The 18,309-nt window shown below is 43.5% G+C and overlaps 1 protein-coding gene across 4 annotated transcripts in view; it reads right to left on the reverse strand.

The window, feature by feature from the left end:
* The window catches only part of dstyk (dual serine/threonine and tyrosine protein kinase), an 87,223-nt gene extending 69,131 nt beyond the window's left edge, over positions 1–18,092 (reverse strand). For 2 of the 4 annotated variants that reach the window (XM_068057451.1, XM_068057449.1), the window contains exon 1: positions 17,696–18,092. In XM_068057451.1, coding sequence (XP_067913552.1) covers positions 17,696–18,008 — 313 coding nt within the window. In that variant the 5' untranslated portion in view covers positions 18,009–18,092. The remainder of the gene's footprint in view (positions 1–17,695) is intronic. The other 2 variants (XM_068057452.1, XM_068057450.1) reach the window with 2 other exon arrangements.
* Between the last annotated feature and the right edge of the window lie 217 nt (positions 18,093–18,309).

Consider the following 18,309-nt stretch of genomic DNA (forward strand, 5'->3'; position numbering starts at 1 on the left):
GTCCTTGTGGAGATAAAGTCCCATCTTCACATTGAGGATACCCTTCATCGTGTTGTGTGGCACTACCACCGTGCTAAATAGGATAATTTCAAACAGATCTAGCAACTCAAAACTGGGCATCCATGAGGCACTGTGGGACATCAGCATCAGAACTGTATTCAACCACAATCTGTAACCTCATTGCCCAGCATGTCCCCCACTCTACCATTACCAATCAAGCTGGGGGATCAATCCTGGTTCCATGAAGAGTGCAGGAGGGCATGTCAGGAGCAGCACCAAGCATACCTAAAAATAAGGTGTCAACCTGGTGAAGCTACAACACAGGACTACATGCATGCTAAACAGCAGAGACAGCATGTGTACAGAGCTAAGCAATCCCACAACCAATGGATCAGATCTAAGCTCTGCAATCCTGCCACCTCCAGTCACGAATGGTAGTGACCATTAAATAACTAACAGGAGAAGCAGGCTCCACAAACATGCCTATCCTCAATGATGGGGAGCCCAGCACATCAGTGCAAAAGACAAGGCTGAAACATTTGCAACCACCTTTGGCCAAAAGTGCCGAGCAGTTGATCCATCTCGGCCTCCTGACGTTCCCAGCATCACAGATGCCAGTCTTCAGCCAATCCGATTCACTCCAAGCGATAAAGAAACAGCTGAAGGCATTAGGTACCAAAAAGGCTACGGGCCCTGACAACATTCCAGCAATAGTACTGGCCGCACCCCTCGCCAAGCTGTTCCAGTACAGCTACAACACGGGCATCTACCCGACAATGTGGAAAATTGCCCAGATATGTCCTGTGCACAAAAAGCAGGACAAACTGAACCTGGTCAATTACTGCCCCCTCCGTCTACTCTCCATCAGGGAAGATGTTGTCGAAGGTGCTATCATGTGGCACTTACTCAGCAATAACTTATTCACTAATGCTCAGTTTGGGTGCGCCAGGGCTACTCAGCTCCTGCCCTCACCACAGCCTTGGTCCAAACATGGACAAAAGAGCTGAACACGACTGCCCTTGACACCAAGGCAGCATCTGACCAGGTATGGCATCAAGGAGCCCTAGCAAAACTGGAGTCAATAGAAATTGGGAAAACTCTCCAACAGCTGGAGGCATAACTAGGACGAAGGAAGATATTGTGGTTGTTGGAGGGCAATCATCTCAGTCCCAGGACATCACTGCATTAGTTCCTCAGGGAAGTGTTCCAGGCCCAACCATCTTCAGCTGCTTCATCAATGACCTTCCCTACTTCTGATGTTATGATGGATAGATGTTTGCTGGCTGATGATTGCACAACATTCAGCACCATTCGTGACTCCTCAGATACTGAAGCAGTCAGTGCCCATATGCAGCGAGACCTGGACAACATCCAGGCTTGGGCTGGTAAGTGACAGGTAACATTTGTGCCACACAAGTGCCAAGCAATGACCATCTCCAACGAGAGAGAATCTAACCATCTTCCCTTGACATTCAATGGCATTAGCATCACTGAATCCCCCACTATCAACATCCCGGGGTTATCATTAACCAGAAACTGAAATGAACCAGCCATACAAGTACTGTGGCTACATGAAGTCAGGGGCTGGGAATTCTGTGGCAAGTAACTCAATTCAGATTCCCCAAAACCTGTCCACAATCTACAAGGCACACATCAGGAGTGTGATGGAATACTTCCTACTTGCCTGGATGAGTGCAGCTCCAGTAACACTCAAGAAGCTCAACACCATTCAAGACAAAACAACCCACTTGATTGGCACCCCATCCACCACCTTCACTCCCTCCACCACCGATGCATATTGGCATCAGTGTGTACCATCTACAGGATGCACTGCAGCAACTCACCAAGGCTCGTTCCAAACCCACAGCCTCTACCACCTAGAAGGATAAGGGCAGCAGATGCATGGGAACACCATCACTGCAAGTTCTCCTCCAAGCCACACCACATCGTGACTTGAAACAATAATCGCTGTTCCTTCACTGTCGCTGGTTCAAAATCCTGGCGCTCCCTTCCAAACAACACTGAGGTGTACCAATACCACATGGACTGCAGCAGTTGAAGGAGGTGGCTCACCACCACCTTCAAGGGCAATTAGGGATGGGCAATAAATGTTGACTGAGCCAACAATGCCCACATCCCATGAAAGAATAAATTTAAAAAAAATTCAAAAGTACTTCATTAGCTGTAAAGTACTTTGAGACATCCGGTGGTCATGAAAAGCAAGTCTTTCTTTCCTCATCACTCTCAGTTCAACCAAACGATAGAAACAAGAGGCAAGGTACTGTTAGATTGGCTCTTTACACAAGCTTAAGTTGTATAGCAGACTAGTAGAGCTGGCAAATTATATTTTTAAAAATGGAGCACTCGTAACAGTCAGATCGTGGACAGTATACAAATTTTTATTTATTTCGAGATACAGCACTGAAACAGGCCCTTCAGCCCACCGAGTCTGTGCCGACCAACAACCACCCATTTATACTAACCCTACTGTAATCCCATATTTATTACCACCTACCTACAATAGGGGCAATTTACAATGGCCAAATTACCTATCACCTGCAAGTCTTTGGCTGTGGGAGGAAACCGGAGCACCCGGAGGAAACCCACGCAGACACAGGGAGAACTTGCAAACTCCACACAGGCAGTACCCAGAATTGAACACGGGTCCCTGGAGCTGTGAGGCTGCAGTGCTAACCACTGCGCCACTGTGCCGCCCACTGACCTTTCCAAGATCAGCAGCAACGCCATATCCTGATGAAGTATATATTAAGTCCAAAATACCACCAACTACACTCTAATTACAATTAATTCAATCTTACAGTCGCTGCAAAGAAAATAAACAAGATTTAAGTCATACGACCATCACGAGTCTATTTACTGGAACTTGTGCAAAGATTTGAAAAAGCAATGAAGAGCCACACTATTACCGAGAGACATTTCAGGGTGAAGGAATCAGTGTGATTAATGGGGCCAAAGTTGATCCAGGTTCAAAAATTCACACAAACCCCCATTATGACTCAATATTACTTCTCACACCTAATACAAGAAAAACTGCTTCCTACGAAACAAGCCTTTGCATGCAAAATAAAAAGGGCAGAACATGCCTTGGACAAATAATACACCCATTTATTGAGCTTTCTATTACGCACAGGATTCCCACAACGTGCCCACGGCCCTTGAACAGGCAGTCAACAGACAAAACAACCTAACATTTACTCATTTAGAGAAGCAAGCAGTCCCGAGTTGCAGGCAGTTGAAATAATACCAATTTATAACCAGATAACACTTCACTAAAAGCTTATAGTCCCTGTTGAAAAAAAGTTGTGTCTCAAAATTTGCATACTTGCAGCAAAGTTCTCAGTCACCCCAAAACAGAAATCCACCAAAAAATGCGGAGGGACAAAGGGGCAGGAACGCGAGGCAAAGTAGACTGATTAAAGTCGGGCTGACTGAGGAAGATGATGTAGCAGTTTGATTTTTCTTGAGATCTCACTGCTCAGTCAAGTGATTTTCTAATCACTTGATCTGTTCATTTGCAACTAAAAGCAATTAGTTTAACTTTGAATTTGACTTGAAAAGTGAACTTAAATGCAGAAACTGCAATAAAGTACAAGGACACCTTGCTTCTGATTTATATATCAGGCGAGATTTTTCGGTAACAGCAAGGTGAGCAGCGCTCATTGTTAAGGAACAATTCAGATACCAACCTCACGTACAATTAAACCGTAGAAATCAGCAAGTTGCTGTCAGAGTTGCGATACTCCTCCAGAAGCTTTGCTCGAACTGTATAGATAATGGCTTGACTTTGCAGCACTGACCCACCAGAAAAAGCAAAAAAGTGTTAAGGATGTGGAGTCTCATTCGCTAAGATTTCAACTTTGAGAATTAAAATTAAAATAATTTACTGCTTAATCTTTAATCTCAATCCCACCTTTCTTATCCTTTCTATGTCACTTTCTGTACATTTTGTATGATAAACACTCGAACTTACATTCCCTGCTTCAGACGCTACACGTCTCGGTGAGGATGCTTCAATCTGATTGGTTAAGGAGACACACTGTTGCTTGCCCTGTTTGCACAAGTCCTTAATCCTCTGTTGAGAGTACTGCACTGTTTTGACTCTCTAATAACCACAACAGTGCAAAAACCCCCCACAGAAAATCTATGAGCGAGTATAATGTACAGCAAGTGCCTCCATTCATTTGCTGCTGACTGTAAAATCCCAACCAATTTGGCCTAATTTTCCCCATGTCTCTGAAATGTAATTTGGGACCAGCTTTTTTTTTTGAAAGATAAGTATCTCCTCTTTTTATCCTGTGGGAAAATATCTGACTTCTGAGGTCTACTCACTACCCTTTGGGTGGCTTACCATCCTTGCGCAACCTAGCTGTTTTGTATTCTTTCATGAGATATGGGAGTCGCTGGGAAGACCAGCATTTATTGCCCATTCCTAATTGGGCTCGAGAAAGAATTGCTGTAAGCATAGCAGTTTGGTACAAGAGAGTGGCTTGCTAGGCCACTGCACAGGGCAGTTAAAAGTCAATGAATAGACATGGGTCTGCAATCACATACAGCCCAAACTGGGTCAGGATGGGAAATTTCTTTCCAGAAAAATGTAAATGAGTGAACCAGATGGATTTTTTTTTTTACAGCAATCCAGTAGTTCATGGTCACTGACTAATTTTTTTATTCCAAATTTATTTAAATAACTGAATTTAAATTCCCAGGTGCCATGATTTGAACTGATGTCTTCAGATCAAATGTCCAAACCTCTAGATTAGTCCAGTATCACCGCTATGCTACCATGCCCATTCAGGTTATGCCCCCTTGTTACAAGCTTTCCCCAGAGGAAATAGCATCTCTCTACCTATCCTATCAAATCTTTTAACCATCTTAAAACACGTCAATTAGGTCACCCCTTAACCTTCTATATTCAAGAAATTACAAGCCAAGTCTATGCAACTCTGATCTATCTTTCTTAGGCCCAAAGTGGATGAATGTCAGCAAAGAATTGACTGCACAATCAGCATTGTAACTTATTTTCAATGAGGAAAATGGCTGGCTAATATTTTGTCAAGACTAATGCTGTAATGATACTAACCATGCACAGTTTTCTGCACTAGACTGCAGTCATAGAGTCTGATAATTGCACAGGCTGATGCACAGCCAGAAGCACCCAATTAAATGGCATCTGTGAACTGTACCCGAACACAAAGAAGGTCGTAGGTTATTGTCCCATTACAGAATTTGACATGCAAGCCACACTTCAGTGCAAAGGCAGTGCTGTATTGCCCATGCGGCTACCTTCCTGACGAGCTGTCAAACTGAGGCCCCCAATCTATCTACGTGCACATAAAAGGAGCCACAGCACTATTCAGAAGGACGACATACGAGGCTCTTGACCAATATTCCTCCTCCAGCCACCGCCAACAGATCAACTAGTCTTTACCTCATTTGTTTCTAGAACCTTGCGGTGCACAAATTGGCAGCTGCCTTTGCTGCCATGTCAATTGCGACTGTACTTCAAAAGTAATGCATTGAAGTGCTTTGGGACTTGCCGAAGTGAAAAGTAGTATGCAAATGTAAATTCTCTTTCATAGCAGGGTAATTGCATTCTAGAATGAAGACTAAACTTGATTTCAACTATACAGCCTCAAGACAAAATTCATTATTGAAGTCACTTGTTTTTTGGGGATCCGCGCCTCTAAGACATTGGCCACTAGTTCATAACCTTTTGACGCAGATGTTGAAATAGGTGAATAAATTCTCAACTGACATTCAAAGCACAGTTTTTGGTGTCTCAAAAGCTCCCGAGTTGTGCAAGAAATGAAACGGTGCCATTTTGAAACAGAAGTTCTGAAAAAAAATTCCTCAAACTAAAACTGCGAAATGGAAAGCCAAAAAAAATTCAACATATGTCTCCCTCTCAAATAAAGTGATTGAAGTGCAAGAACCAAACAGAACCTAAAATTAGGACAATGTCTTTTCAACACTAATGCCATCACCTTCCTCCATCACAAAATTCTGGTCCCTTCCCACCAACACTCGGGCTGAACTGGCCATTCATAATCTCAAGTGCCCTGTTCAACCTCAAACTCCATGCTTCACCACAGGTTACTTGTACCTCCTCCCCACCCCACCTCCCACCCGCCCCTTAAGCTTTCATAGATACACATCTTTGACACCTCCAATACTTCTAGCTGCCTATGCATCCTCTAAATTTCAACCTGTCCAAAACTCTGCTGCACTCATCTCACACAAAATCCTGTCTCACCGTTTACTCACTTCCCATGCCCTAAATTGGTTTTGAAACTGTCGTCCTGATCCATCAATCCCCACTCATCGCCTAACCTCCACCCCATTTCTGCAATCTGCTCCAGATTTAAATACATGCACAAATGCTCCATTCATTTTATTCTGGTTTTCTGCCCCCAAACACAGATGGCCCCTATTGAAATATTCACCTGTTCCTCTATTCAAAGGCTGTACATACTCCTCCCTATACTTTATCACACCCCTGAAGGCTTGATTTTACGTTTTTTTTTTAAAAAGCCAAATTGAATAAAGTCAGATCTCATCATCCCTTCTACCACAGTAAAATATTTCTTGATTTTTTTTGTCCTCTCCTGAACGCTGACCCTTGCTTGAATACAGCAGCAAAAGTGCTGTTTAGGCGCCTATTATTTCACCCAAGTGACCATACTATACTCAAGCCCAGGCAGTAATGCATTAGCAGCTTACGTTACTGTGGAGGGCAACAAAGCAGAATCTAGTCCTGTCCTCGCCCAGGCACCACTGAATGAAGAGAAGCAGGAAGCTTGGCTGTTCTCCCAGACCCCCTGGCCTAGAGACACTGATGCACAATGTGTCATCCTTAAATTGATAGCATGGCCGAGACTTGCTAACTGAACACCAGGCCAGGAATCGAGCAAAGGTCCTTTAGGCTACAAAGACTTTGTGCAGTCCGGCAGGCGCAACAGACAATGAGCTCATCGTGTTTGTCCCTCTACTACATGCTGTTCGGCAAATGGCATCAGCTTACAGTTAATTAGGAAATACACAGTCACTGTATCTGAAACCTGCAGAAGTGGGAACCTTGCAGCATTCAACTTCAATTTGACAGCTGTCAGTTGTGGAATCACAACCAAAAGGATAGGGTGGGAAAGTGGAGCTCCAGTAGATCAGCCACGATCTTATTGAATGGCGCAGCAGGCTCAAGGGGCCGTCTGGCCTACTCTTACTCCTTTTTATGCTCTTCAACAGCAATTTTAACCGTTAAAATCACAAATTTTATTTTAAAATGAATTTATATAAAATCACATCCGAAACCACCAACAATTTACTTTGGAAGTGCAGTCATCGTTGCTGAAGTTTCAGAGTTTGAGAAAGGAATTTTGTGGCAGAATACAAAACCTTATAAACACTTCTGTGCAATTTCCAGATCCGGAAAAACAAGCAGGTTTGAGCCCAAACGGCAAACAGCTCTTTCTCCTACAGGATTCCATTTACTCACCTCTAGCCTGCAGTAAAGAACTCCACTCCAGATTCCATCCATCTTGCTACTCTTCTGCACCCTCTTTATTCATTCACTTGTTGGCATCATCACCTTCCCACAAGTTTGACTGCCGCGAATCACCACCTCGGTCCTGCCCTTAAACATTCCACATAGGTCAACTGCATCCAGTCCATTATATCAGTCATCCGTTTTCTCCTCTGCTTCCCTCTCCTCAATTTTCAGTCATTCCTTCCAATAATTGTCTCTGTCTACGATTTGCTTTAATACTTGACCAAAATATTGTATCTTTCTCTTTGATGTTATGCTCCTTCATCAGTCTTCCCAAAACCCATCTTTTGGGCCATGTTTACGGTCACCTTTCCTACCATTGCTGAGCACCTGTTTCATCTCTATCAAGCACTCTGGAACATTTACTACGCCATGCAAACAAAAGCTGAAGAAATAAAAGACCGGCAACTGCCAGTATCTCGTACAAGTTTCTTAAGTACATAAAGTTGTCAAATGCTGGAAACAAATCAACTCCTGCATAGAGTTCAAATATGCAAACCAATGCTCGTTCTTTGCAATATTGATGTGCAGATTAAAATTGATTTCTGTCCAGATACGCAAAGATGCAGATCACAGTACCCTTTTCAGTTTACACCAGGAAAAAATTAAACCAACACTATAGAGCAGAAAAATTCACATCTACAATGAGACTCCCCAAACTTGTGGGATCCTAAAGTCATCCAGATGACAGCTTTAGATAGAGTGGGATAGAGACAGAAAAAAAGTAACTCGCTGCCAGTCTGGTTCATTGTTAACATTTTTCACCTTTCGAGTCAGAAAGGTGTGAGTTCAAGCCTCACTCTCGGAGTTAATCAGACAATCTAAACAATTCAGAGCTATACTGACCGCAGTGCTGCACTGTTGGATGTGTCGCCTTTCAGATGAGACGACAGAGGTCCTGTCAAGTATACACAAGATCTCATGGCACAAATTAAAACAAGAGCAAAGCAACATTTATCCCTGAAACACTGAGAAAACAACATTTGTCGTTTTATTTTTGTCTAGTCTTAAGTACAAGGGATCAAAATGCAGGCTCTCTGCATTAGATTTAAAAAGAGGGACAGACACGGTCTGCTGGACAGCATGTGCAAAAAGCTAGCCAATTGAGAAGACAAATGAAATGTAATTTGGTGTCGAAGCACTGACTCATGGATTCAAAGATGACCACCATGTTGTATCCGGGCTACACTAACCCAAACTGGCAAAGAATAAAGGCACAGTTGTTATATCAGTTTCCAAGGAGACTTGGTCTTATGGCCACCATGATTCAACACTTTACTCAAGTGAAGGTGTTGGGTCAAAGTCCAAGTCTTAACACCTCAATTAACAATGCTCCAGGGGTGTAACAGCAAACATTTAAGTGTTTGAAAGTCAATCACCGATATCACTATTTCAGTCATGTCAAAGATATAATAGAACACAACTGGAATTAGCAGTTTACACAAAATAAGCCATTTGTGTCATTGCCATCATAATGCATTCATGCTTGAAGAACGCATGGCTTAGTCTGCCAACTAGACTAAAGCATCCTTTACATAGTTGCCACGCTAAGAGACCCTGTTTGCAAAAGTGAGTTTCTTCTACTTAAAACAAACAAATTTGATCTGAGTGAGTACAAGATACTCGATTTAAGCTCTCAACAATCTCAATTACAGAAACCACAGATGGGGGACAAGAGCAAACCCCCACAGAGCTCACTTAAGGATCCTGAGAGAGAAACACACATTCAATACAAAACATACTGAGGCACCAGTAATTTACTTTTCCACAAAAGTATCAACTGTATATCAGACACCATCTCGTCAACCGTGAATTTTAATGATAGGAAACCAACCACAGAATCGTTACATTGCAGAATGAGGCCATTTGGCCCGTCGTGTCCACACTGGCTCTCTGAAAGAGCAATTACCTCAGTCCTATTCCCCTGCCTTCTGCCCGTAACCCTGTATATTCTTCCTTTTCATATAATTGTCTAATTCCCTTCTGAATGCTTCAATTGATCCTGCCTCCACCACGTTCTCAGGCAGTGCATTCCAGACCTTAACGACTCGCTGCGTGAAAATGTTTTTCCTCATGTCACTTTTGCTTCTCTTACCAAATACTTTAAATCTGTGCCCTCTTCTTTTCAATCCTCGCAAGTGGGAACAGTTTCTCTCTATCCAGACCCATGATTTTGAATACCTCTATCAAATCACCTCTCAGCCTTCTCTTCTCCAAGGAAAACAGTCCCAATTTTGCACAATTCTGCACAATGTTAATGTATAACATTGGCTTGCTACACTATATTGATAAAGTACAGGACTCTGTTGCCTTCCTATACTATATAGCACCTTTAGCAGAATAAAATGTTCCAAGGTGCTTCACAAGAGTTTTAATAAACAAAATTTGACACCTGAAAGGAGTGTTTGGGGCCTGGGATAGTGAGGAGAGAGGAGGTAAATGAGCAGGTATTACACCTCCTGCGATTGCAGGGGAAGGTGCCATGGGACGGGGACGAGGTGGTGGGGGTAATAGAGGAGTGAACCAGGGTGTCGCGGAGGGAACGATCCCTTCGGAATACTGACAGGGGAAGGGAGGGGAAGATGTGACTGGTAGTGGCATCACGCTGGAGGTGGCGGAAAATGATCCTTTGGATATGGAGGCTGATGGGGTGGAAAGTGAGGACAAGGGGAACCCTGTCATGGCTCTGGGAGGGAGGGGAAGGGGTGAGGGTAGAGGTGCGGGGAATGGGCCGGACACAGTTGAGGGCCCTGTCAACCACAGTGGGGGGAAATCCTCGGTGGAGGAAAAAGGTCATATCAGAAGCACCGTCATGGAAGGTAGCATCATCAGAGCAGATGCGTCGGAGACGGAGAAACTGGGAGAATGGAATGGAGTCCTTACAGGAGGTAGGGTGTGAAGAAGTGTAGTCGAGGTAGCTGTGGGAGTCGGTGGGCTTATAATTAGAATAGTTGAGTCGAGTTAACAAACGTATGGATGAGGGTTTCAGCAGCAGATGAGCCGAGGCGGGACACAGTCTGACGATCTTACACAGATGGAAGCAGGTAGTCTTGGCGATGGAGCGGATGTCATTGGAACCTCATCTAGGGGGTCAAATAAAACACAGTTTGAGGCTGAGCCAGACTGCTCTCAGTTGCCAGGTTTGTGGGGACGCTGTAGGGACCCAGTTGGTGGCAAGGGAACAGATTTTGTGGCAGGGACCAAAGACAATGGCTTGAGTCTTCCCAATCTCTAGTTGGAGGATACTTCTGCTCAGCAGTAGATGACAGACAACAAACAGACAAATCAGATAGTGGTGGGGGCTCAGAGGGGTGGTGGTGAGGTAGAGCTGGGCATCAGTGTACACATGGCGTATTTTCTGAGGATGTCTGATTTGCAATAGTATAGCGAAGGGATGAACAACCAACACCACCTTGAGCCACATGCCTCTCATGTCACATCATGGCTCTTTGGATGCTTCATTAAGCTGCTCTGCCCATGTGTTAGAGTAACTGGCAAAATAAAGCATGCCAACAGCACAATCAGCAACTTTCCTTCAACTCTAATCCAGTTAGGTAGCATACTTTGAATTAATCTCAATATTTAACTATTTATGTACTGGGTGTGCAGCAAAACCTAACAGGTTTCCCATCTCTCCCACTTTCATGTTTCTCAACTAAGATGCGAAAAGCAAGTGAAAGCTATTAGTTAAATGTTAATGATTCTGCTGTTGTCATTTACAGCTCCTCTAAACCATCCTTTTGCTTCTTCACTATCCCACTGCTACTCTCCCGTTGCCTTGCACTGTCATCCTGTCATTTAATCACTTCTGCCTTTCAACTTCAGACCTTCCCTGTTGTTTTTTCCCCTCGCTCAAAACATGTTACATCTCTAACCTTTGCCAGTTTTGATGAAAGGTCATGGATCTGAACCTATAATTGTTTCTCTCCATGGATTCTGCCTGATGCGAGTATTACCAACATTTTGTTTTTATTTCAGATTTTTTGTATCTGCAGTCTTAAGCCTATCTTTTCTTAAAAAAGTCATTTTATGGCTTTTCACAAACTGCAGTTATGAAGAAACTGTCAAAAAAATGGTTAAATGAATTCTCCAAGTGGGAAATTAAAATAATTGTACAATTATCGGTCTTTAATCTTCTGCAAAATGTTACACATCAGGATCCACTTTCAAGGTAGTGATCAGTTAGGATTGCCCATTCTGTTGACATGAAAATCAACGGAGGTCTGTTTCTTCCAAACATTTCCAGTGCATTTGTTACTCTCCCAAAATAGCCTAAAGGTATAATTCTGTATGCGACACAAGAAGGTAAGTTATGTCCACCCAAAATCTGAGACCAATCTAGAACAGCGCTAGATGCAAGCCGGAGAAGTTCATAACAGAATTTGTAGCCTCGAAATATACTGAGCAGCTAATTTAATTATGACAATGGATTGAGGAAGAACGAGAAGGAAACGATAATTGAGGGCTAAAAAGATCATTAGTTTCGGGATAATGAAATGAATGCTGAAGAGAATGACAGGTAATGGAGAAGAGGAATGAGGGGAAGAGGGCAAAGAATTATAAGAGAATGGGGAATACAAATATAATGCGTAACTTGAAATTAAAAAGCACATCATGGTACACACAGTCACAGAGAGAATATTACATTACGTTTCATGTAATTCACATTACAAGGAGCATGCAATCGCACTAAAAGAAATTTACAAGGGTGTTGCCAGAATAGAGAACTTTAGCTATGAGGGAAGATTGGATAGGCTGGGGTTGTTTTCTTTGGAACAATGGAGGCCAAGGGAGATTTAATTGATGTCTAAGGTTTTGAGGGGCCTAGATATAGTGGATAGGAAGACCTATTTCTGTCAGCAGAGAGGTTAATAACCAAGGGGCAGAGATTTAAAGCAATTAGCTGAAGTATTAGAGGGAAGTTGAAAATAAATTCTCACCCAGAAGTGGGCAGTGGGGATCTGGAACTCACTGACTGAAAGGGTGGTAGAGGCAGAAACCCTTATGACATTTAAAAAGTACTTGGATATACATGGTGGCATAGTGGTATTGTCACTGGACTAGTAATTCAGAACCCAGGCTAATGGTCTGGGGGCATGTGTTCAAATCCCACCATGGCAAATGGTGAAATTTGAATTCAATTAATAAAAAAAAAATCTGGAATTAAATGCTAGTCTAATGGTGACCATGAAACCATCGTCGATTGTTGTAAAAACCCCAACTGGTTTACTAATGTCCTTTATGGAAGGAAATCTGCCGTCCTTACCTGGTCAGGCCTACATTTAACTCCAGATCCAGAGCAATGTGGTTGACTCTTATATGCCCTCTGAAGCGGCGTAGCAAACCACTCAGTTGAACAGCAATTAGGGATGGGCAATAAATGCTGGCCTAGTCAGTGATGGCCACATCCCACAAACAAAAAAAAACTCCAAGCACTAAAACCTACAGGGCTAAGGACCATGAGCTGGAAAGTGGAATTAAATCCTTTAGCTCTCAGTCAGCACAGATATGATGGGCCAAATGGCCTCTCCTGTCATCAATTCATAGGATTCCATAATGTTTGTGAGCATGCTAGCATATACTAGGCATAAGAGCCGCAGCTCTCAGTACACAATTTCCGTCCAGCTGTTTCAAAGATCGGCTTTTCCTAGGACATGGTTACAATGTAGAATACTGTTACAGCATTCCAATTTCACAATTTGTTACGAATATAGATGAAAGATTTGTAAAGAAGTGTCAACACCACAAAAGTGGATAATCAGTAATTCAACTGCGCTGTAACTGAACTGTCAAACTGTCAGCCACAGCTCCGAGGGTAGCAGTGTCGCCTGAGTCAGGAGGTTGTGGGTTCGAGATACCTCCGCCAGTGCAATACTGAGGGAGTGCTGCACTGTCGGAGGTGCGATCTTTTGGATGAGACATTAATCCGAGGCCCTGTCTGTCCTTTCAGGTGGATGCAAAAGATCCCACAGCCACTATTTTGAAGAGAAGGGGCGTTGTCCTCATTGTGCTGACCAATATTTAACCCTCAACCAAACATCACATCAAGCTTATCTGGCCATGATCCCATTGCTGTTTGTGGAGCCTTGCGGTGTGCTAATCTGCTGCCCCATCCTACATTACAACTGTGACTACAACTCAGAAGTACTCTATTGGCTGCAAAGCACTTCGGGACATTGTGGTTGTGAAAAGCTCTATATAAATGCAAGTCTTTCTTGCTTTCCCCAGCAACAATTTAAGCTTAAATAATGGATTTGTTAGTTTATTGGAAGACTAAAATTATCCAAAACATTCCACAGTACTCCAGTAAGTCTTTGTGAATATTCACAATGACAGCTCACATTTCCCGAAGAAATGGAATAGACCATATGGCCCCTTGAGCCTGTCATTCAATACTATCACAGTTGATCCTTGACCTTGACTGCACTCTCCTGTCCGCTTCCATATCCCTTGATTACAAGAGATCAAAAATCTGTGTCTCATATAGGGACGCTGTCCCTTTTATGTAGATGGCCAAAATACAGAGCTTTGCTCTTTCAAATTCATTTGAGCATTTGCAAGGCAAGGTGGCTTGTTTTACCAAAGCATGGCCCAAAGCTCGTCACAGCCAATGAAGTACTTTTATTCCCCCAAAGTGTCACTACTGTTTTAAGGATGGAAACATGGGAATCAATTTCTGCACAGCAAGATCCCACAAACAGTAATCTGTTTCCAGGCACTGGATGAGGGTTAAAAATTGGTTAGAACTCCCCAGCTTCTCATTAAATAGTTGCTCTGGGATCTTTCGCGTCCACCCGAGGGGGCTTCAGCTTAGAGTCTCATCCAAAAAATGGCACCGACGATGCAGTGCGCCCTCAATGTCAGCCTGGATTTCATGTTCAAGTCTCCAGAATGGAACATGAACGCACAGCCTCTGAATCAAGAGGCGAGAACACTATCCACTGAACCACAGCTAACTATCAGGACAGGAATGTACTGACCAGTTACTTCGCCTTCCATCCCATCAGCTAACAACCCAGTATAAAATGGCCAGGCCCAATTGAGAGTCCATTTCCTTCCTAACAGGCAAAAAAACCCCAAAACCTTGTTAGAAGTTGCAAAAATCATATTATTACACCCAGGCACATGGTGGAGATTAGGTTAGGATGGACACTAGATTGTAGCAACGTTGCAAGATTGAATGGAGAACTGAAGCATGCCTTCACAAACAAACATGACATTTCACAGCTCTTTGCTATTGAGTACAGTATTTGCAGGCCATCACATAACTGAAAAAAATAGCAAGGGTTTTATTAAAAGCTACTGATTGCCTCAAAAAATTATAAGTCACAGCAGCACACGTTTACAAAAAAAACACAAATTTTTCACACTTGAATGTCATTAGCTCGTCTGGTGCAAATATTAAGACATGCATCGTGGTACATCAGAATCCCTAGCTTAGTGACAGAGACTACACAGCTTTTTCTGCACAATTTACTTGTGTGGCCCCTCACTCAGTTCCACTGACTGCTCCAATGCAAAGAAAAAGGCAGGAAAACCTCCATGGTATGAGATCAGAGTGCACCAGCCAAAAATCATACCTTGTTCAGACAGATGGTCCAGAATTTCTGTTGCTCATGTCCCATTTATCTTAGTTTTCCTTTTTTTTTTTTGCATGCAAGGGGATAGAAATGCATCCAAGAATACACCAAATAAGAAAGGCGGCTTTTTCCATCAATTAATTTGAACAGAAACAGATGACACAGTTGGCTTTGACCATGTAATGGAGGATCTCAATTGTTCCAATTGATTCACATCTGCTCCAGTTGTCTTCTCAGCTTCAGTTGTATCAGGCACTCCCAAGCTGTCAGTGCTTCCCTGTTGTGGCGGTTTACTCGCTCCACCCTATAACTGACTTATATAATAGTGGAATCTGATATGTAACTCAGATTTCAATATCTTTCTGCATGGGTTCTCCTTTGCTCTCAAAAGCTGAAACAAGGCTTGGTTCAAGTTGTTGAGCTACTTCATTCCACAGTTAAAACAAAAATACAGCAAAGTTTGTGCTCATATTCTCTTAGTTCAATGGAAATAATTTGGATGTGGAAAGGATGTTTCCTCTTGTGGGGCGATCTAGAACTAGGGGTCACTGTTTAAAAACAAGGGACTGCCCATTTAAGACAATAAGGAGAATTTCTTTTTCCCTCAGATGGTCACGAGTCTTTGGAATTCTCTCTCAAAAGGCAGTGGAAGCAGAGTCTTTGAATATTTTTAAGGCAGAAGTAAATAGATTCTTGATAAGCAAGGGGATGAAAGGTTATTGGGGGGAGGTGGGAATGTGGAGTTGAGGTTACAATCAGATCAGCAATGATCTTGTTGAATGGCGGAGCAGGCGCAAGGGGCCGAGTGGCCTGCTCTTAATTCGTATGTTCGTATCTTCTCATATTAAGAAAATAGCATGCACGTTACACTACCCCACTTCAGTGTCTCATCTTGATTTAAGCAGACTTATTCTACCGCATTCTTCCTTTCTCAACCTCCCTATTCAGGGGCCTTTCTGCCTTAATTCAGCTTCTGTTGCAACAGCTAGACTGTATTTTGTTTAGGTGTCTGACCTTGCGCTTTATCCCTAACTGTTAAACCAGAAAGAGATCAAGCATCTTCCAACACAATGGTGAGATATTTAATCAATTATGAAGACAAGCTGCAGAATTGCTTGTTATTTACAGTATGGCTAAACATCAGTTAACATTTAACTACAGACCATTTGAGATCCTTTTTGTTCATGCAGTTAACATACAAAAACATTTAAATGCAACTATTTTCAAATCCTTTTGGTGTCAAAAATCCTAAAATATGACTGATGTCTTAATGTTTCCTTGTTCAGAAAACTGGCAACCCAAAACCAGCATCCAAAAGGCATGACATCAAGTACTGAAAACTGAATGTTTAGGTAAAGGTACACAGGGTTAGCAGTTAAGACAGTTAACTAACTCACCAGGCCAAGGTCAGTCAACATAAATCACTGACTACTGACCTCCAAACACCAATCTGTATTTACTGCTCCATAGAAACAACAAGCTAATTCCTTTGAATATGTATATATGAGATGCAGTAAACATTTGTTTCTGATACAATGAAACACTCTTACAGCTTATAGGACACTGAGTGGACAGACACTGCTGCTTTAAATTACAGCACAGTTGTAGAACCATGATCTATTTCAGGGGAAGCTAAAAGGGCACGAGAGGGGAAAGAATAGAAGGACGTGTTTATGGGGGCTAGATGAAGTAAAGTGGGAGGAGGCTCACGTGGAGCACAAACACCAGCATGAAGGAAATAAAATTGCAGGGGAGTGGAACTGACTGGATGGCTCCATGGTGAGCCAGCATGGACTTGGGCTGAATGGCCTCTTTCTGTGCCATAAATGACCACGACTCAAGCACAGAAACAGGCCCTAGGTAAAAATTAGATCGAGGCACAATACCTAAATTGGAGCATTACTCACTTGTAGCTACTTGCAGACCGTTTCCTTCATAGGAAAGTTTGTGTCCAGTGTGATTAAAGTTTTCACTGTTCCTGTCAGCTGCCAGCATCAAGCAAGATGGTGATGAACTATTAATCTGCTCTAACAATTTATCTGAACCTCCTCTTGTACCAAGCCCAGATTTCACTGTCTCTCAGCAACACTGTTGGTTTACTGCCAGTCCTGAACTCTACACTCATGTCAACCATTTCATTTGGGACTTCACCACAAAGACAGAAATGCAAAAGCCTCTCTCTCTCTCTCTCATCTGTCTCGCCTGGGTTAGTCCTCGAAATGAAAGAATCTTCTAAATGAAACAAATTTAGGTCAACAAAACCATAACATATTGCTTTAAAAAAAATGGACAAGATTTTGAGCTGAACCATCACCAAACAAGATCCCAGGTCATTGCTAAAGATTTTGCCACATGTAGTTCAACACACTACTTCATTGTTAAACCTTTCAAAACCACATCTTGTGTTTTTAAAAACAAATCTTAGGAACATTTTTTGGAGACTCGTTGCCCCATTTTGGACTTGATCTCCCCCGGCCCAGAACAGCATCATTCCCGGCCTGGAGAGCCCAGCCTTGTTTCTCCCTCCCTCCCTCTCCCAGGCCCGGCTCACCTTGCAGTAGCCCGGGCCAGGTGTCAGCCTCTCCGGACCCGGTTTCTCGCTCCCCCAGGCCCGGCTCACCTTGCAAGAGCCCGGGCCAGGTGTCAGCCTCTCCGGGCCCGGTTTCTCGCTCCCCCAGGCCCTGCTCACCTTCCAGGGGCCCGGGGCTGCCGCCGTGCGGGTGCCGCAGCTCCCTGAAGTATTTCTTGGTCTCCCGCAGGTTCTGCCGCAGGTACGAGGCGTGTTTGTTGCAGCTGCCCAGGGTCCGCAGCAGCTCCCTGGCTGCGGGAGTCAGGGAGCGGCCCCCTCCGCCTGCAGCCTCCATGCCCCGGCGCTAGGAAGGCCGGCGACTGGGCTCCGGCTTCGGGCACGGCGGCCGCCGCTGCAGCTCAAGCTCGCCCTGAGAGGACAACACCCGCCCGGGGAATACTGGGAAATGTAGTCCCGGGGCCTCCTGGGTAATGTAGTCCCACGACCTCCTGGGTAATGTTGTTCTTAATTTAATTCATTCATGGGATGTGGGCAAGGTTGCTTAGTCCCACAGCTTCCTGGGAAATGTAGTCCCACAGCTTCCTGGGAAATGTAGTCCCACAGCTTCCTGGGAAATGTAGTCCCACAGCTTCCTG

This window comes from Heterodontus francisci, chromosome 25 (genome assembly GCF_036365525.1).
Source record: "Heterodontus francisci isolate sHetFra1 chromosome 25, sHetFra1.hap1, whole genome shotgun sequence".
NCBI lineage: Eukaryota > Metazoa > Chordata > Chondrichthyes > Heterodontiformes > Heterodontidae > Heterodontus > Heterodontus francisci.